At 47.8% G+C, this 15,431-nt stretch overlaps 3 protein-coding genes across 4 annotated transcripts; 2 read left to right on the top strand and 1 right to left on the bottom strand.

The window, feature by feature from the left end:
* Positions 1-1,939: 1,939 nt before the first annotated feature.
* On the top strand, positions 1,940-7,826 carry LOC131205603 (serrate RNA effector molecule homolog). 2 transcript variants are annotated; one of them, XM_058197771.1, is made up of 9 exons: positions 1,940-2,042; positions 2,408-2,605; positions 2,673-2,809; positions 2,877-2,979; positions 3,051-3,233; positions 4,314-4,380; positions 4,451-6,555; positions 6,633-6,752; positions 7,588-7,826. In XM_058197771.1, exons 2-9 carry the CDS (start codon positions 2,457-2,459, stop codon positions 7,664-7,666), a joined length of 2,943 nt encoding a protein of 980 aa, XP_058053754.1. In that variant the 5' UTR covers positions 1,940-2,042; positions 2,408-2,456; the 3' UTR covers positions 7,667-7,826. The 2 variants fall into 2 exon arrangements, with proteins under 2 accessions (XP_058053754.1, XP_058053753.1); XM_058197770.1 differs by lacking the exon at positions 7,588-7,826 and adding an exon at positions 7,139-7,381.
* Positions 7,506-10,281, bottom strand: LOC131205604 (SET domain-containing protein SmydA-8). The gene is made up of 3 exons (XM_058197772.1): positions 10,120-10,281; positions 8,717-9,470; positions 7,506-8,657 (listed from the first exon to the last, which is right to left on the bottom strand). The coding sequence occupies exons 1-3, from the start codon at positions 10,264-10,266 to the stop codon at positions 7,864-7,866; spliced, it is 1,695 nt and encodes a 564-aa protein (XP_058053755.1). The 5' UTR covers positions 10,267-10,281; the 3' UTR covers positions 7,506-7,863.
* Positions 10,282-11,355: 1,074 nt separating this feature from the next.
* LOC131215282 (protein lin-54 homolog) lies at positions 11,356-15,350 on the top strand. The gene is made up of 5 exons (XM_058209671.1): positions 11,356-11,495; positions 12,278-12,513; positions 12,582-14,215; positions 14,290-14,435; positions 14,518-15,350. The coding sequence occupies exons 2-5, from the start codon at positions 12,301-12,303 to the stop codon at positions 14,946-14,948; spliced, it is 2,424 nt and encodes an 807-aa protein (XP_058065654.1). The 5' UTR covers positions 11,356-11,495; positions 12,278-12,300; the 3' UTR covers positions 14,949-15,350.
* The last annotated feature ends 81 nt before the right edge of the window (positions 15,351-15,431 follow it).

The following is a 15,431-nucleotide window of genomic DNA, read 5'->3' as shown; positions in this document are numbered from 1 at the left end:
CCAGCGGAGAGAATCCGTCGTTCGCGACTTCGAGATCTTCAATAAGCGGGTCGCAAATCCCAACTAACAGGCACGAGCGAGCGGGTTATACAATATAAACAAGATTCGTAGTTCGCGAGTCCGCCCGCGGCGATCTTAGAGAGTGTCTCTCTCGGGGGCACAGGCGCGATCGCACTCTCTCTCTCTCTCTTTCTCTCGCAAGACAGGCTTCTTGGTCGGTAGCCGTGTTACGCCTTGGAGGGGATTCGTGATGGTTTTTGTTTTATTACTATTTTGTGCACCAAGCTCTGCGTTCTGTTACTTTATTGCTCACTTTTATTCCGCTTTACACGTTCGCGGAATGGCGGCTCAGGATCAATGATCACCACTTGACGTGGGCGTCCCGGTTTTGTCCAAAAACGCAACGGGCTAGTTTTAATTCCACGAGTTGTGCTGTAGTAGCAACGCCGGAAGTTAATTCGCATATTTTTCATGTTTTGAATTAATTGATGCGCCCCATCGTTGCTGTGGTGCGTCGTCTCGGAATTCGTAAACTCGATGGTAGTTCTTTTGCATTTCAAATTCGACCACCAGGTTCAAGGGATCCCGAAAGGAGGGATTCTTTTGAGGGGGACAATTTTGGGCTTTAACTTCTACCCTATTATGTATTATGTAAAACTCTTAAAATACTTAATAACGTGGCTGAGTGATTCTTTATGCGTAACAGTGATTCTACGTGAATGCAAAAGTTAAAGTTGTTAATAGTATGGCTATGTCCGTTATAACAGGCACGAAAAAAACTAGTGAACTTTAAATAAAACGATCGATGATCGAATCGATGAAAACAATTCCATCCATCATCTATTCTTCGTGGATAAGCATGCTTTTGCTTCCGTTACACGAAGGCCTTGACCTTGGATGACGGTCACCACGTGGTACAGCTTCTTACGAACCGTGGAAAGCATGGTACAATCTTGGACACAGTTACCTCCATTCGATCGAAAGATTGATCCCCATTATTTTCCATCCGGTTTGCGGCACGACGCGGGCAATGTTTTTTTTTTTGTATCGGATGAAACAGGAACGTTGCCATCGGTTTCAATGCGAAAGGCGTCACGTCGAACGCTGACAGTACATCCACTTGAATGCAAAACCTTAAGTGGGGGCTGTGTCCGTTCTAATAATAATAATAATTTAAAAAAGGAACGTTGCCCTTTTGAAGACTCTATCTAGGCAGAAGGTGGTGTAGCGATAACCTGTTTTTTCGCAACAATCCACCGCGCGTAACGGTTCGGTGTCAAATGCGGAAGATATTTATTGGGATAAATAGCAACGCAAGTTGCTTCCCTGGACGTGGCGAGTGATTTTCTCACCATTTGAAAGAGGTTCTAATTAACCTGCGGGCGTTAAAAAAAGCTCCCACGCATTAGCAGGGTGACGCTTTCGAGCTGGCTAAGAGATTGACCAAACGGGATGACTCATTTCGCGCGCATCCGGTGTATTATGTTTTTAGGTATCTCCGCTGACTAAGCCCCACCGGTAGGGATGGTTTTATGCGTGGAACGATCACCAGCTGGTGAGTTAGAGTTTATGTTAAATTTCCCTGTTACAAGCTCAGCTTTAAAAATGGTATATGAGCATTTCTTTACATAAAACATTCAAAAAACTTACCGCATTTTTGATAGCTTTTTTATGTTTATGATGAGTTTCAGAACTTTTTACGCCTGGACGCCAACTGAAAGAGGAGACAATGAACTACAAATTTCTCTTCAAATTTCAATGAACTTCAAACGACGTAATGACTGCAAATACGTAAAACTAATTAAACTAACTTAAATTGAACAGATGCTTCAAACAAAAATTCAAACGTCTTATGCTCACCGTAGCCAACACTTGTAGGGTTCCGTGTGACGTTTGCCAGTGACAGCTAGACGTGTCCATTTTTGCCGCCCCACTTGCAGGCTTTCTTTCGACAGACGGTGACGCCGGGTGAATATTTTTGCTTCTCAGCGGGCAGAAAAGAAATTGTTGTCGTTGAATTGCACGTCCCTGCATCGTACACGGTATGTAAACAATGGAATGTTAAGTTTGACCTCTTGTTTCAGCCATTAAACGGTCACCGAACACTGCAATCCGTTTCCTTCCACATTGCGAAGGGTCCTCGTTTATCCGATTCCCATTTTGACACACTTTCGCACAAACTGATGGACTACGGGTACGCAGCAAGCCATGGTTCCTTCGCGCGTTGCAACTACAAGGTTGATGGTTGGTTTATAGGTTGATTCGAGTGAAAAACATCGATGCCTCTCGCCCATCGTGTTTTGCGTTTTGGTTGACTCGGAGAAAACCAGTGTGAATAGTTGACGCTATTTTGAGGTTATGTATGTGTGTGCCAGTGTTCCTGAATTTTCCATCGTTTCTCCGGCAGCATCTGATATACTCCAGCAATCAACCGCACCACTAGAGCGAACCAAAGCATGGGAGACTCGGACGATGAATACGATCGTAAGCGTCGTGACAAATTCCGTGGAGAGCGTAGCGCTGGTGGTGGCGGAGGTGGTGATAGCTATGGACGCGGAGTGGACCGACCGGATCGTTCCAGAGGGCGAGACGATTGGCCGGATCGGTAAATATTTACTCGAATAAACTGTTGTGCCAGATCTATCACTAATGACGCTTTCGTTTAACTTCAGAGTCCGACCGCGGCAAGATTATCGCGATTACAGGCCACCGCCAAGGGATCGCGGTTACTCGCCAGCTCGAGAAGCACCACCCATGAAACGTATGCGCGGAGAACCTTGGGGTGATGATGGTCGACACCGGTTTGCTGGTCAGTGAGCATGCCACTCCATGCCCAAAACGATCAACGACAGTAAAGTTTGTTTGAATCATCCTAGGCCATGATGGATACGGAATGTACGGGTACAGTCATGAACACTTCGGAATGCATCACGGAGCTGGTCCTTACGGTGGCGGCCACCAATCAGCCGTGCATCAAAGGTTAGATGTCGTACGAATCGCGACCGTCGAGAAATGGCCCATGACTATGTTTCCTGTTGTTTCCTTTACAGAGAGCCGGCGCAATCTGGAGACACTCAAACGCAGCCCTGCATGTTGACTTTAAAGCAATTTCTTGCCACGCAGGATGACTCTATTTCAGATTCCGAGGCGATCACCAAATATAATGAGTACAAACTCGAGTTCCGACGGCAGCAGATGAACGAGTTCTTTGTGGCCCATAAGGATGAAGAATGGTACGAACTCTAATCTAATCTGTCGGGAGAGCTACCGTTCCACGTGGAAGTGGTACCCTTAAGCACCGCAGACTAACGTTATAGAAAATCAAGGTTTCTCTAGTGTCGATTCCGCCCACGTTTGTTCCACCTTGGCCCTTGGTTCTTCGTCTGCATTGTGTTCACCATATACTTGAGTATTTATAATATGTTCTCTCCCTAACAGTGATGTAAAATATTCACCCGTGGTGCGTACTTTCACCGGCCGATGGGTGCTTCTTTGATCGGAAAGAGATACACGATTCTCATCTCGGTCGGTCATTCGTTCTCTGACTTAGAAGCGGCCATCCGGTTCGGTTTCGTGGTGCACCTTCATTTCAGCCTCAAACACAATCGTTTTCCCGTCGATGCCATCGATATATCTGTGCAGAGGCGACCGGGTACTGTAGGGCACAAAGCTTAGGTCGCGAAACATTTTTAACCCGTCAAAGTAAAAGATTTCGTAAGGGAATAGAAATGCATAGGGAAAACCGCGGGCACTGGCGAGCAATGCCGGTGAACTCGATAAGGCAAACAATGCAAAACCCGTTCATGGAACAGAAGGTTCACCCGCGGAATGTACAGACGCAGTGTGCAGCTGCTGCTCTGCTACGCTCCAATACTACTACTGCGCCGTGGGCACAGCACACAAACGATTAAAGCAAGAAAAATGCAAACGCAAGAGGTATTTACCATTATTTAATGATTATGAAACTCGCAAACAAAAACTACACCAACAGCAAATTACCTATGACCTCCAGAAGTAAGGAATGAGGCCCGCGTACCAAGGAATACGCCGTTTTCAAGATGGCGAAACACTTCCATGCTTCTTTCATTATTTCCCAGTGTGTAAGATTTAACTTGAAGATGGCGCCTAGCCCGGTAAGGTACTGGTTTGCAATGTAAATGTAACTTAATTGAAAACTGAACACTCAAAATCGCAATACTGTAGGGAATGTTAATTATACTGAACGGTATCCTCTCATTTTTTAGGTTTTGTCACTGTGCGGCAAGCGATACTAATCCCAATTTTGTCAATGTTTTATTGTTCGCCAACTACAGGTTCAAAACGAAATACCATCCCGAAGAATCGGAAAAGAGGAAAGCGGAGCAACTGTCGTTTTTAAAGGTAGGTTTCTGTTCACCCAACTTGTTCGGTTGACCATCATCAGCAATTCTATTGTTCTATTTGCTTGCAGCGACGGTGTGAAATTTTTCTGGAGTTGTTGAACACGAAAGACATCGGACGAGTATCGGTGGATGCTTGCAATAGTGACGCACTGCATCGACTACTGGATACGGTGGTCATCAAGCTCGAAGGTGGAACGGACGAAGATTTGAAGATACTGGACGAAAAGCAGCCCGCTGTCGAAACGGCCCGGCTTCTCCCGGTCATTCCGTTGATCGACAAGTCGAAATTGGACTCAAAAAATGCCGATGCGACCTCCGCACCACAGTCTGGCAGCGAAGCATCCGGTGTGAAGAAAGAAGAACAACAGAAAGATCCTGCGGCCGCAGAAGCGGACGGCGAAGCTAAAGGTGACCCTGACGAGAATGGCAAAGAAGCTGAAGCATCGTCTACCACCAACGACGAGTCCGCCAAAGGGGATAATGACGAAAATCGCCATGAAAGCGGAACCGAGGCGAAGCCACTTGACAAAGACGACGATGACGATGACGAACAGCGGCGAATGAAACGGGAGTCTGAGGTCAGCCGGAAGAATCGAAGCCGGTCCGATTCCGCGTCCAGCTCTTCCTCCTCATCTTCGTCGTCGTCCAGCGATTCAGACGAGGAAAAGGACGAACGGTCGAAGCCGGAGGACGATGAGGATGACGATAATGAAGGCAGAGAAAAAAAGCTCCCGATTGAAGAGGAAACAACCCCGAAGAGCCCGGTAGAGGATATCAAGATGGACACCGAGCCCGGCAACGACGGCGGGGCGGAAGACGGTGAGGAAGCTGACAAAGCTTCGGCAAAATTTGCCAATGCCGAAGATCCGACAGTTGATGACAACCAGCCGGCTGCGAAAGATGACGGAGACGGGGATAAGGACGACGAAAAACGGCAGCTAGAGGGAGGAGCCTCTGGTGAGACGGACGGTGATGGTGAGCCAAAAACCGAAACCATCGATTTGGTTAAGGATTCTCTCGCCGACACTGGCCCTCGTGCGCTACATCGAACAAGTTCGATATTTTTGCGCAACCTGGCGCCCTCCATCACAAAGGCCGAAGTTGAGGCGATGTGCCGACGTTACAATGGATTTCTGCGGGTGGCCATTGCTGATCCGCTGCTCGAGAGGCGCTGGTTCCGGAGAGGCTGGGTTACGTTCAAGCGCGAAGTGAATATCAAAGAGATTTGCTGGCATTTGAACAACATTCGGTTGCGTGATTGTGAGCTTGGCGCCATCGTGAACAAGGACCTTAGCCGGCGTGTGCGACCGGTGAACGGTATCACCTGCCACAAGACCATCGTGCGCAGCGACATCAAGCTGGGGGCCAAGATTGCGCACAACATGGACGACAAATGGGGCCTGTGGAAGGATGATCCTTCCGTTGGTCCGAACGGAGGGGGAAAAAATGGTTCCGGCGGCGCCCATGAGCAATCATTCGGTTTGCAGTCGAAGAATCCGGTTCTCCAAAACATTACCGATTATCTGATCGAGGAGGCGTCGGCCGAAGAGGAAGAACTGCTCGGTCTTTCAGATGACAACAAGAAGAACTCTGAGGGTGAAATTATTGAGCGTGACCCGCAGCTACTCGAGGTGTTGGATAAGCTCGTACTCTACTTGCGCATTGTCCACTCGGTGGACTTCTACAACCACTGCGAGTACCCGTACGAAGACGAGATGCCCAACCGGTGCGGCATCATTCATGCCCGTGGTCCACCATCTCAGAGCAAGGTGACGAGTAACGAAATCCAGGAGTACGTGCGTACTTTCGAGGGCAAGATGGCTTCGTTCCTGACAAAGCTGGCCGATTTGGACGACAACGAGATGAAGAAGCTCGGCGCAAAGGATGCCGAGGCGGAGGTGGAAAAATTCATCACGGCCAACACGCAGGAGCTGGCGAAGGACAAGTGGCTCTGCCCACTGTCCGGTAAAAAGTTCAAGGGACCCGATTTTGTACGGAAGCACATCTTCAACAAGCACGCCGAAAAGGTCGAAGAGGTTCGCAAGGAGGTAGAATATTTTAACAACTACCTGAAGGATTCGAAGCGACCCCAGCTGCCGGAACATCCCGGCAATACGAAGAAAGCGGGATCGGAAAGTGCTGCTCCTGGCGGTGGGGCTGCTCCGGGTGGCGGGTAAGTAAATTCCCAGCGACGTTTAGAGAACATGCTTTATGACACTTCCCCACCCGTTTTTGGCTACCGAATTGCAGCTACCGAAGTGCTCCCTTCGGAATGTCGCACAGCTACGCTCCGATGTATGCACCGTATGCAGCGGCGCCATTAATGGCTCCCAACGCACGTGGTAGACCGCCCTACGGACGCGCCGGAAGGTAAGCAATTGGAAGAATTACAAGCGTTGTGCTAGAGTAGCTGTTGTTGGTAACCTTAGTTGTTTATGAAATATTAATTGCTTCGTAGAAGTCGTCCGTAATCTTCTTTATTGTAATGTGCGGGCATTCTTATCACGTTGTTTCACGAGGGTTTCCCGTTGATAATCCTACTAGGGAGGCCTACTAAGGAACCCATTCGCTAAGAGCGACGCGTATCCAATAGCGTCATTTTCGATACTCCCTTTCCGTCAAAACCGAACCGATTGCACCGAAAATTGATCTTATGTTTTTTGATTTTGTTCTCTCTTTTCCGTGGCCTCTTTTGTGGTTATGCGCGCCTGCTGTTGGTTGCCGCTCCATCTGTCTATCCTCTTGATCGTTCCTAGAGAGGCGATGGCAGAACCTCGACGACCGATCATTGCCTACAGCGACTTGGATGTGCCCAATTTCAGTGACAGTTTCTTTTGAGGAATGACCATTGTTCCCGAAGGCCAAGGCGAACCCCTGATTTTGCGCCACGAAATCTATTGAAAGTAATTTTCGATCTTTCTCTACACTCGTGCTTGTGAGTAATGCGGACAATGTAACAACGTGTTAGCATCCTTGTGCGGCGAACTAAAATAAAGATAAACAGCAAAACCCAACACATCCGTGTGTTTTCCGTCCTTTTTAGTCTGTGTATTATGCTTATCCGTGATGTTAACAAATATGACGTATCGATAGACCAAACAGTCGACATAGTTCGTTGCGCGTATTCTCGTAGCTAATGCTTCCAGCTGTCCAGAATTTCAGAATCTAACTACTGAAACTATGTTTTGTATTTCTTTACTTCCAGAATGGGTGGACCGGATTACCGACCAGTCATCCATTACCGCGATCTCGATGCCCCTCGTGAACCAGATGAGTTTCTGTAATCGTAACCGCAAGTCTATCCCGTTTGTGTGCGTGTATTTTTTAGTTCCGTTCTCTCCTAGCATTACTTCCGCGCTATGTGTACCCGCAAATGTATTCTTGATTAAACAAAGAATGATCACATAAATTTAAAGAACATTTTATTCACGCCTTTCGGATAATGCTTAATGGCGACGGTGTTGCGTTTTATTGAACGTGATCAATTAACTCCTGCTAGTAGTGGATCGCCGCTTATTCGCTCCAGAGCAGTGTCTATCTCTTCCAGCAGCTTCTTTCCCTGTTTTGTGCCCATTTCATTGTACAGAATTTCTTTTGCCCGCATCAAACACCCGTGCGCTTCGCTGTAGTTTTGCTTCAAGTCTATCCCGGTGTCGGTACGGCGGAGGGTGCGTCGATTCTGCTCGATCAGAGCGGCTTGCTGCTCCAGCAGTATTACCCCGGCGTACAGCGTCAGGCGGAACGACTCAGGATCGAGCACGTCAATGATACGCATCATATCGCGACACATGGTCAGTTTCGACTTCAGTAACGCGTCAGGAAGCTCTCCCAGTTGGTGTCCCTTGAAGTGTCCGTACATTTGGATAAGCGAATGTTTCAAGGCCAGCAGATGGAAGTGGTTCGGGTGCAGGAAATTCAGCAACTTGTGAATAAGATCCTCAAACTCCTTCACGGACGATTTGCGCTCCATGACGTCATCGACTTCTTCACCAATCTTGGACATTAGGAAGTTGACCTGGTCGTAGGTAATTTGCACCGGGCAGTGGTCACATTTCCAGTCGCTCGCGTCGGTCAACGGGTCTATGGGAAGCTGGAACCCTCCACACGGTTCACCGTCCAATCCCATGCATCGCAGTGCGCTCAGAAATGTGCCCAGTTCCGTTGGATCCGAGCAACGTACACACTGGCAGGCGAAGTACTTGTTCAACTGCAGATGCGCTCGGCGTAGCTGTGTTCCCCACAGTGAATGGGTGTAGGTAGTGGTCAGATGTTCACCTGTTAACAATCATTAGCATTATCAGTGCAGCTCGTGTTGGTAGTGTCCTGGTACCTACCTTTTTCGATATGCCTGCCCGCCTTGAAGGTTAGCTTCATGCCCTTCGAGCAATCGAACGTGTAGAACGAGTTCGGCACGCAGCAATGCTCCAGCATACAGCCGAGTGGGTAGAGACCACAAATTTCTCGACCGTTTGACAACGGAATAACCATTGCATTCACCTCCAGTATGCCGCTGATTTGGTGCAGTGTCTGTCTGTCGCACACCTTCAGCACCTGCTTGCCTTCTTTGCGCTCCAGCTTCTGCAAGGGCTCTAAGAAATTCCGGAACAGATAGGAAACCAATCGCTCCTCGGCGTCCCGGTAGTAGTGCGTTTTCTTACGCGCCTCGTAATGGCTTTCCAGGTCCATCATTTGCCCGAACAGCGCCGGGCTGCGAATCTGTATCGCCAAACACTTCAACACCAGCAGCGTGTCGTACCGAAAGTAGTCAAAGAATGTCTCTGGATCTTCGCCGAGTTTCGGTGCGCGGCCAAAACGAAGGATGCCACATTCTAGGCCGTGCAGGTTCGGGTTGACCAGCCCGGGGCAGTCGGGTTTGCAAGCCGGCCAGTGGCACTGTGCGCATTGAAACTGTCCCAGGCGACAGTCCGCAAAACAGCCGACACATGGCACTTCCACCGACCGTTGCTCGTACTCGTCCAGGTTCCACTTGGGCCCAATCACCAGTGGGTTCTCGGTAAACAGAACCGTATTCTTCTGGATTGGCCTCGTTACCGAGATGTGGCGACCAAACTCTTCATTCGTAGCCAGCTGTGAAACGTCGAATACATTATTGCTATTGTTTGGACCATTTGGTAAGAGTCTCTTCGTGTTATTAGTCTGTTCACAACGATGATAAATGATAAATAATCACGACTTTACGGAGGGAAATATTTGCAGCGCAGATCAGAAGCACTATCCTATCTGGAGCAAATATTTCCACTGTGTAGTATATAAAACAAAAAAATTACGGTCGAGATAAAGAAGTCAAATAATCTCGTTAAGTTTCTCCTCTTGTAACAAGCACAAACACAAACGAGATTGCAAAAAAATCATCAGGGACTTAAAAAGAGTTTTCCATGTTCATAAGTAAATCTTTCGCCACCATTTTCATCGCTTTCGTGGACCACTTCCTTTGGTCATTTACCGCTTTCCTTCACTTTCAAGAAAGATCAAATGGATAAGGGGTCAGTGGGACATTCATATTCAGTGCTGGGATGCTGGTTGCTTCTATTTTTAGCCAGATTTCGAGATCGTGTTTGACGACTAACGAACAAAAAAAAACAGACTGCGGCAAATGATGAATGAATTTTCTCAAAAGTTATACCGAAATAGAACCTCAAATTTACGTTTAGTGTAGTAATAATGGAAACAAAGCTTCGTTTTAGTTGCTGAAAACTGCCCGCGTTTAAGGCAGTACCTCGAACGGTTTGGCGCATTCCTGTTTGTGCTTCGCCCGCCAGTGTTTCTTCTGATGCTCCGGACTGCAATAGTAGACCTGCTGACAACCGGCACACTTCAGCTTCGACTCAACTCCACAAAAACCGCACTTTGTCTCCACGTTCATTGCGTTTTTTTTTTCGTTCGGTGATTTGGGTTGCGCACGCGACAGGCACGCGTTTTGGGAACCGGCTCGAGCAAGCTGAATATCTTGGTACAGTTCGCGATTCGCGAGTGAAAGCAAACCACTGACTGAAAACCCAACCGGTCGCGGCTTGTGATGCAACCACTTCGTGCTCCATGCGCAATTTAGTTTGCGCATGCGATTGATGCGATTTCGAAAATGAAGGTTCTTCAGATGTTTAAAACGGTGAAATTAAATTTTGTTTATTTAATCTACTGCAGCTCCTTACGCTATTAATGAGTCGTTGGGTACGGTCTCCAAAAAACTCTACATTCTATGAACGATGAGAGGTTCTGTTAACCCTCTTCAACTGTTGGTCACTTTTGCTACAAAAGCGTTCGATTATTAATTTGCCGAGAATCCGCAGTTTTTATTTGCCTATTTTAATGAAAACATTCAAAAACCGCTACAGTTGTGTTTTAAGCTGAACAATCTATTGCACTTTTCGATTGGTAAGAGGTCATGTAACGCAATACTAAGTTATCCGGTTGTGAAGGAGTCGAAAACATTTTACCATCTACGCCCTGTACTGGTTTAAAATTAAAACCGTTTTCGCTTTCAAAATTGTTTGTCCAAAATCTTCCGAAGAAGCAAACACCGTAATTAACGGTGATCGTTGATGGTTTCAACATGAGACGTTAGGTGACGCTCGCTATGTGACGTTTGGGCGATGCGTCTGTTGTCCGCTGGCAACGCGGTCGGCGCAGTTGGCAGCGCTGATTTCAACTTGACAGCCAACTGGAATTAGGGAGCGAAAAGAGACGTCCGTGCGAGAAGAAAAACGGAGAAATATAAATTTGATTTTGAAATTTTATCCCTCTATTTTATTTGTATCATGGTGTTTCTTCGGTACCGTGACTTCGGATTGCCGCATTAAAGTGTTTCTCCGCCCGGCCAGTTGACCTGGATGTGCTGTGTAATTGTCACGAGTGCAGCAAATATAAAACGCGTCGTTTGCGTGATACGTACGGTGAAAAACTGATACACCAAGCAGCACGGAAACCGACAAAAGTGTTCTATTCGTGGTCGACCGTGGAAAGTGCCCGAACTGTGGTAACTAAGGCCGCGCTAGTGTCCTGCCTATATAGTACACTTGCCTTTGGCGAGGCGTGCAGCGATCAGCGCGCGACATTGAAGTTAGTGTGCAGCCCGATTGTTCTTTCAATATCACGGTGAGTTTTGATTTGCAACCACATAATCAAGTGTCAGAAAACGGCAACGAATCAAAGCCCGAGAGGTCTACCGCCCGAATGCCAGTTGGGCCCTATCGGGCAAGAGCAGCGAAACTTCCCCGAAAAAAGGCCTGGTCTTCGTCATTTCATTTCGGTGCCTTCACACAAACGGCTGACGGAATACGATAAGTTGATTTTGATGCACGAAACGTCGCAGTCAAAAATACGTCTCATTCCCCGTCCCCGCAAAAGGTCTTACGCGCACCGCGCAGTGACTCTTCGCCTCACATGAGCCCCAGCAATTGAGTTTGTTTTTGTTTTGAATTTGAATTCAAAAGAAGCAAAATGGTGTCGGGTGCGAACAAAACTGTGCCAGAAAGGATTTGTAAGTAAGTCGTCTGTGTTTGAATGATTGAAACGATCATTAAGAGCCAGATTAACAGTTAGCTCGGCGTCGAATGTTTTCGGAAATTAATACGCACCGTGTGAGCATTCCCCTGCCATTTCAGATCTCTACGCGGTGAGTGACATTTCCGCGATACTCTTCGTACGAACCGCCCGATGAAACCGACCTGTACATATCACTTTCCTACTATATGAATTGAGAATGATTTAACGTTTTGTCTAACTTCCGTGAGAATTATTCACATCTCATTGACCATTTCAGCACAGTCTTTGTTTCTTGCAATTATCAATTATCATTACTATCATGATTGTATCATCATGACATTTTGCACACTACTAAGCATGGATTTGTCTATCTTTACGCCACCCTTTCACAGTTTGGAACGGACAAAATTCAAACATGGAAAACAGAAATCACGGGCCCGAAGATGAGACCTCTATGGAAGCGGATGAGCTAGTGGAGTATGCATTGGAGGAGGAACTGGAAGAGGAACAGGAGGATGTCGTGGAGCCGATAGCCCAGGAAGAGTTGGAGGATGAGGAAGAGGAGGTGGAGCAGGAGATTGAGGACGTGGCGGACGAAGGTGCTCTTTCTGAAGACGCCGCCGAAGAGGTCAGTTGCATATTAATCGGTATGCAGAAACGGTAGCCGTTTAAATGTAATATCACATTTATTGCCAGGTTTACTACGTCGATGAGGAACACGAAGAGGACAACGATGAGACGGGGAGCACGGCGGAGGTTGAACGAAGCAAGCCAGCAGTCGCGGGCACGAAACTACCGACAGTGTTATCAACTGCGTGTGCTAAGATGCCAGCGACCAGTAAAATCATCAGCCAAGTGCCGGCTCGACAACCCGTGGCAAGACTGAACAGTGTAGTCGTGATGCCGCAGTCGTCCAGGCCAATGCAGGCCAGTGCAACGATGAAGCTGCTGAACAACACAAAAAAGACGACAGCGGCCGAGACCACGTCCTACCATCTCGTGAATGCCGATGGTAAAGTGATAATGAAGCAAAACGTTATTATTCAACCGCCGGGCCCCGCGGTTCTGAAACGGGCCATACCCCTCCCGAGCGGACAGCAGCAGCCCGCGACGAAGGTTATGATTGATTCGAAAGCACGCATCGTTCAGATTCAACCGAAAAGTGTTCCCTCCACGTCCGGTGCGCCGGTCTTGACGAAAACAGTGACCCTTACAAAAGCAGCCCCTCCGTTTGCGGGTTCGAAAACACTCACAGTGAAAACACTGCCATCAGGCACGGTAAAGATGCTCGCTCATCCTTCGCCCACTGCGGCGTCACCGACCACTTTGCGTGTCGCCAAAGCGGCTCTCCCCGGTCAGGGAACGAGTACATCGTTGATAGCTCCTAGAATTATCAAGACCGGCACCGGCAATGCTGGTGAACCGACCAAAATAATCCTGAATGCGGGCATGAACAACAGTGCTGTTTTGACCAAAAAGCCGGTCCCTGCCGACGGTCACGCCGTCAATGTACCCGTTGTGAAAGGGTTGCAGTATGTGCGTGTAGTGAACCCAATCCCGTCTGGTTCTAAGTTTATCGTGCAGCCAACAAACAAGACCGGCACCTTTACCGCCGTTGGCCACCAGCTTCGACCGACGGGCGCTGCCCTCGCAGCAGCGTCATCGTCATCAACCGGACCATCGAAGATTATCCTGCAAAACAATAAAGCCTATGTGGTACGTAATGGTTCCGTTCACGTAGCCTCTACACCGACTACCACGTGCAGCATGCTGCCGGTTCTTCCTGTGCCACGAAAACTTGTCATAAGTGGCAATAAAATCCAGACGCAGGAAAACGTTGGCACAGGGATAGGGACACGAATCTTTGTACGGAAGGAAGATTTTAAACCTACCCAGAAGCATATTCATCACACGGTCGTAGCGACTCCTAAGCCGGCACCGAACGGAGCCGGTTCGGTGGTGAAGGTCACCGACAAGGGTGAACAGAAGAAGCAATTCAAAGAGGAGGCTGAAGTTGTTGCTACGCCAACAGCAAGTCAAAAAAATGTCTACGTTGGCATGGAGCCGGAGGATCTTGTCAAAGAGGAGATGTCCAAGTTGGCGGAGGAGGCCGAAGACCGCAAACCAGACTCATTTCCTGGAGAACTGTACAAAAAGCGATCCTGCAATTGCACCAAGTCGCAGTGCCTGAAGCTGTACTGCGATTGCTTTGCGAATGGTGAATTGTGCTTTTCCTGCAACTGTAAGGACTGTCACAACACGCAGGATTTCGAAGGCGATCGCCAGAAGGCCATTCGAATCACGCTCGAGCGTAATCCGAATGCGTTTAAGTAAGTGCGAGCCGTTGACTGTGTACGCTTTCCCGAACTTAATGTTGACCTTTTTCCCTCTTTGTTTGCTGTAGACCGAAAATTGGCTCCATTGGCACGCGGGACGCTGGCAAACGCTTACATACTAAGGGGTGCAACTGCAAACGATCAGGCTGCCTCAAGAATTACTGCGAGTGTTACGAGGCCAAAATTCCTTGCTCTAGTAACTGCAAATGCGCTGGTAAGACTGAGCGTGTTTCCGTCAAATTTAGCTTCACTACCGGATGCATTTTCCGATATTAATTCTTACCGTTCCATGCCAGGTTGCCGAAATACCACCCAATTCGTGAACGAATTTCAGTTCTGCAGAGGTTCCCCCAATCATCTGCCTCGGTTCGAAGGGCAACTAGCTAACTCGGGAGCATTCAACAAAAGTTCTCATTTTGGCAACATTAAAGATGAAGTGGACGATATGATGAAAAGTTTCGGAGATACATCGTTCCCCATGGACATCGATTGGTCGAAGGTGCAGCCCAGCAAGCAGCCGCATAACTTCATGACGCCGGACGTGATCGAGGCCACGCTACAGTGCATGATAGCCAGAAACGACGAATGCCAGCGGCGTGGAAGCAGCATACGCACGACGGAGCGTTTGGTGCTGCAGGAGTTTAACCGCTGTTTGGTGGAAATCATGGACTTTGCGTCGGCCATCGACGCAGACGACACCGCAGGTAGCCTAGCTACCGAGACGTAAGAAGCACCCATCCAAACGATGTTTCCACTGCTACGCGTATTTTCTGGCCTTTTTTGAAATATGTTTTTCGTAACTTTTTTTCGCAACATTATTGGTGTGCTGTAATGTGGTATCGTAACATCAGTGTATTTATTGCCATTTTTACCCATTTTCTTTCTTAAAATTCAATCGAAGTTAGTGTCGAAGTTCTAACGTAAGTTGCAAATCTGAACTGAATCATCGGCACAATGGGCAATGGAATTTGGCATCTTGACACGCATTGTTTACAAACCAGGGAGGATTGCAATTTTTGTATTAAGAGCTGTGCGAAATTAAATTCAACTTATCGCAATTCAACGGCAAGAACTGCTATGGAAGCAACCGATGGATTCGAGTTTCTTTTATCGAACATTATTCAGTAGAAAAGTGTAGAGTTTGTGTGGTGTTTTTAGAGATTCTAGTACGTATATTTTAGGGTTTTGATGTACAATAAAATGCTTCAAA

The sequence above is a fragment of the Anopheles bellator genome, chromosome 1, assembly GCF_943735745.2.
Source record: "Anopheles bellator chromosome 1, idAnoBellAS_SP24_06.2, whole genome shotgun sequence".
Lineage (NCBI taxonomy): Eukaryota > Metazoa > Arthropoda > Insecta > Diptera > Culicidae > Anopheles > Anopheles bellator.
This window is presented reverse-complemented; position numbering and strand designations above follow the sequence as displayed.

Excerpts from the sequence above, each read along its gene's own strand:
- LOC131205604 (XM_058197772.1), bottom strand. The coding sequence starts at position 10,266 with ATGAACGTGGAGACAAAGTGCGGTTTTTGTGGAGTTGAGTCGAAGCTG. Across the intron at positions 9,471-10,119 it reads AATGCGCCAAACCGTTCGAG|CTGGCTACGAATGAAGAGTT; the intron begins GTACTGCCTTAA and ends GACGTTTCACAG. Across the intron at positions 8,658-8,716 it reads GGGCAGGCATATCGAAAAAG|GTGAACATCTGACCACTACC; the intron begins GTAGGTACCAGG and ends GATTGTTAACAG.
- LOC131205603 (XM_058197770.1), top strand. The coding sequence starts at position 2,457 with ATGGGAGACTCGGACGATGAATACGATCGTAAGCGTCGTGACAAATTC. Across the intron at positions 2,810-2,876 it reads TGGTCGACACCGGTTTGCTG|GCCATGATGGATACGGAATG; the intron begins GTCAGTGAGCAT and ends GAATCATCCTAG. Across the intron at positions 6,753-7,138 it reads CCCTACGGACGCGCCGGAAG|AGAGGCGATGGCAGAACCTC; the intron begins GTAAGCAATTGG and ends GATCGTTCCTAG.
- LOC131215282 (XM_058209671.1), top strand. The coding sequence starts at position 12,301 with ATGGAAAACAGAAATCACGGGCCCGAAGATGAGACCTCTATGGAAGCG. Across the intron at positions 14,216-14,289 it reads CGTAATCCGAATGCGTTTAA|ACCGAAAATTGGCTCCATTG; the intron begins GTAAGTGCGAGC and ends TGTTTGCTGTAG. Across the intron at positions 14,436-14,517 it reads TAGTAACTGCAAATGCGCTG|GTTGCCGAAATACCACCCAA; the intron begins GTAAGACTGAGC and ends GTTCCATGCCAG.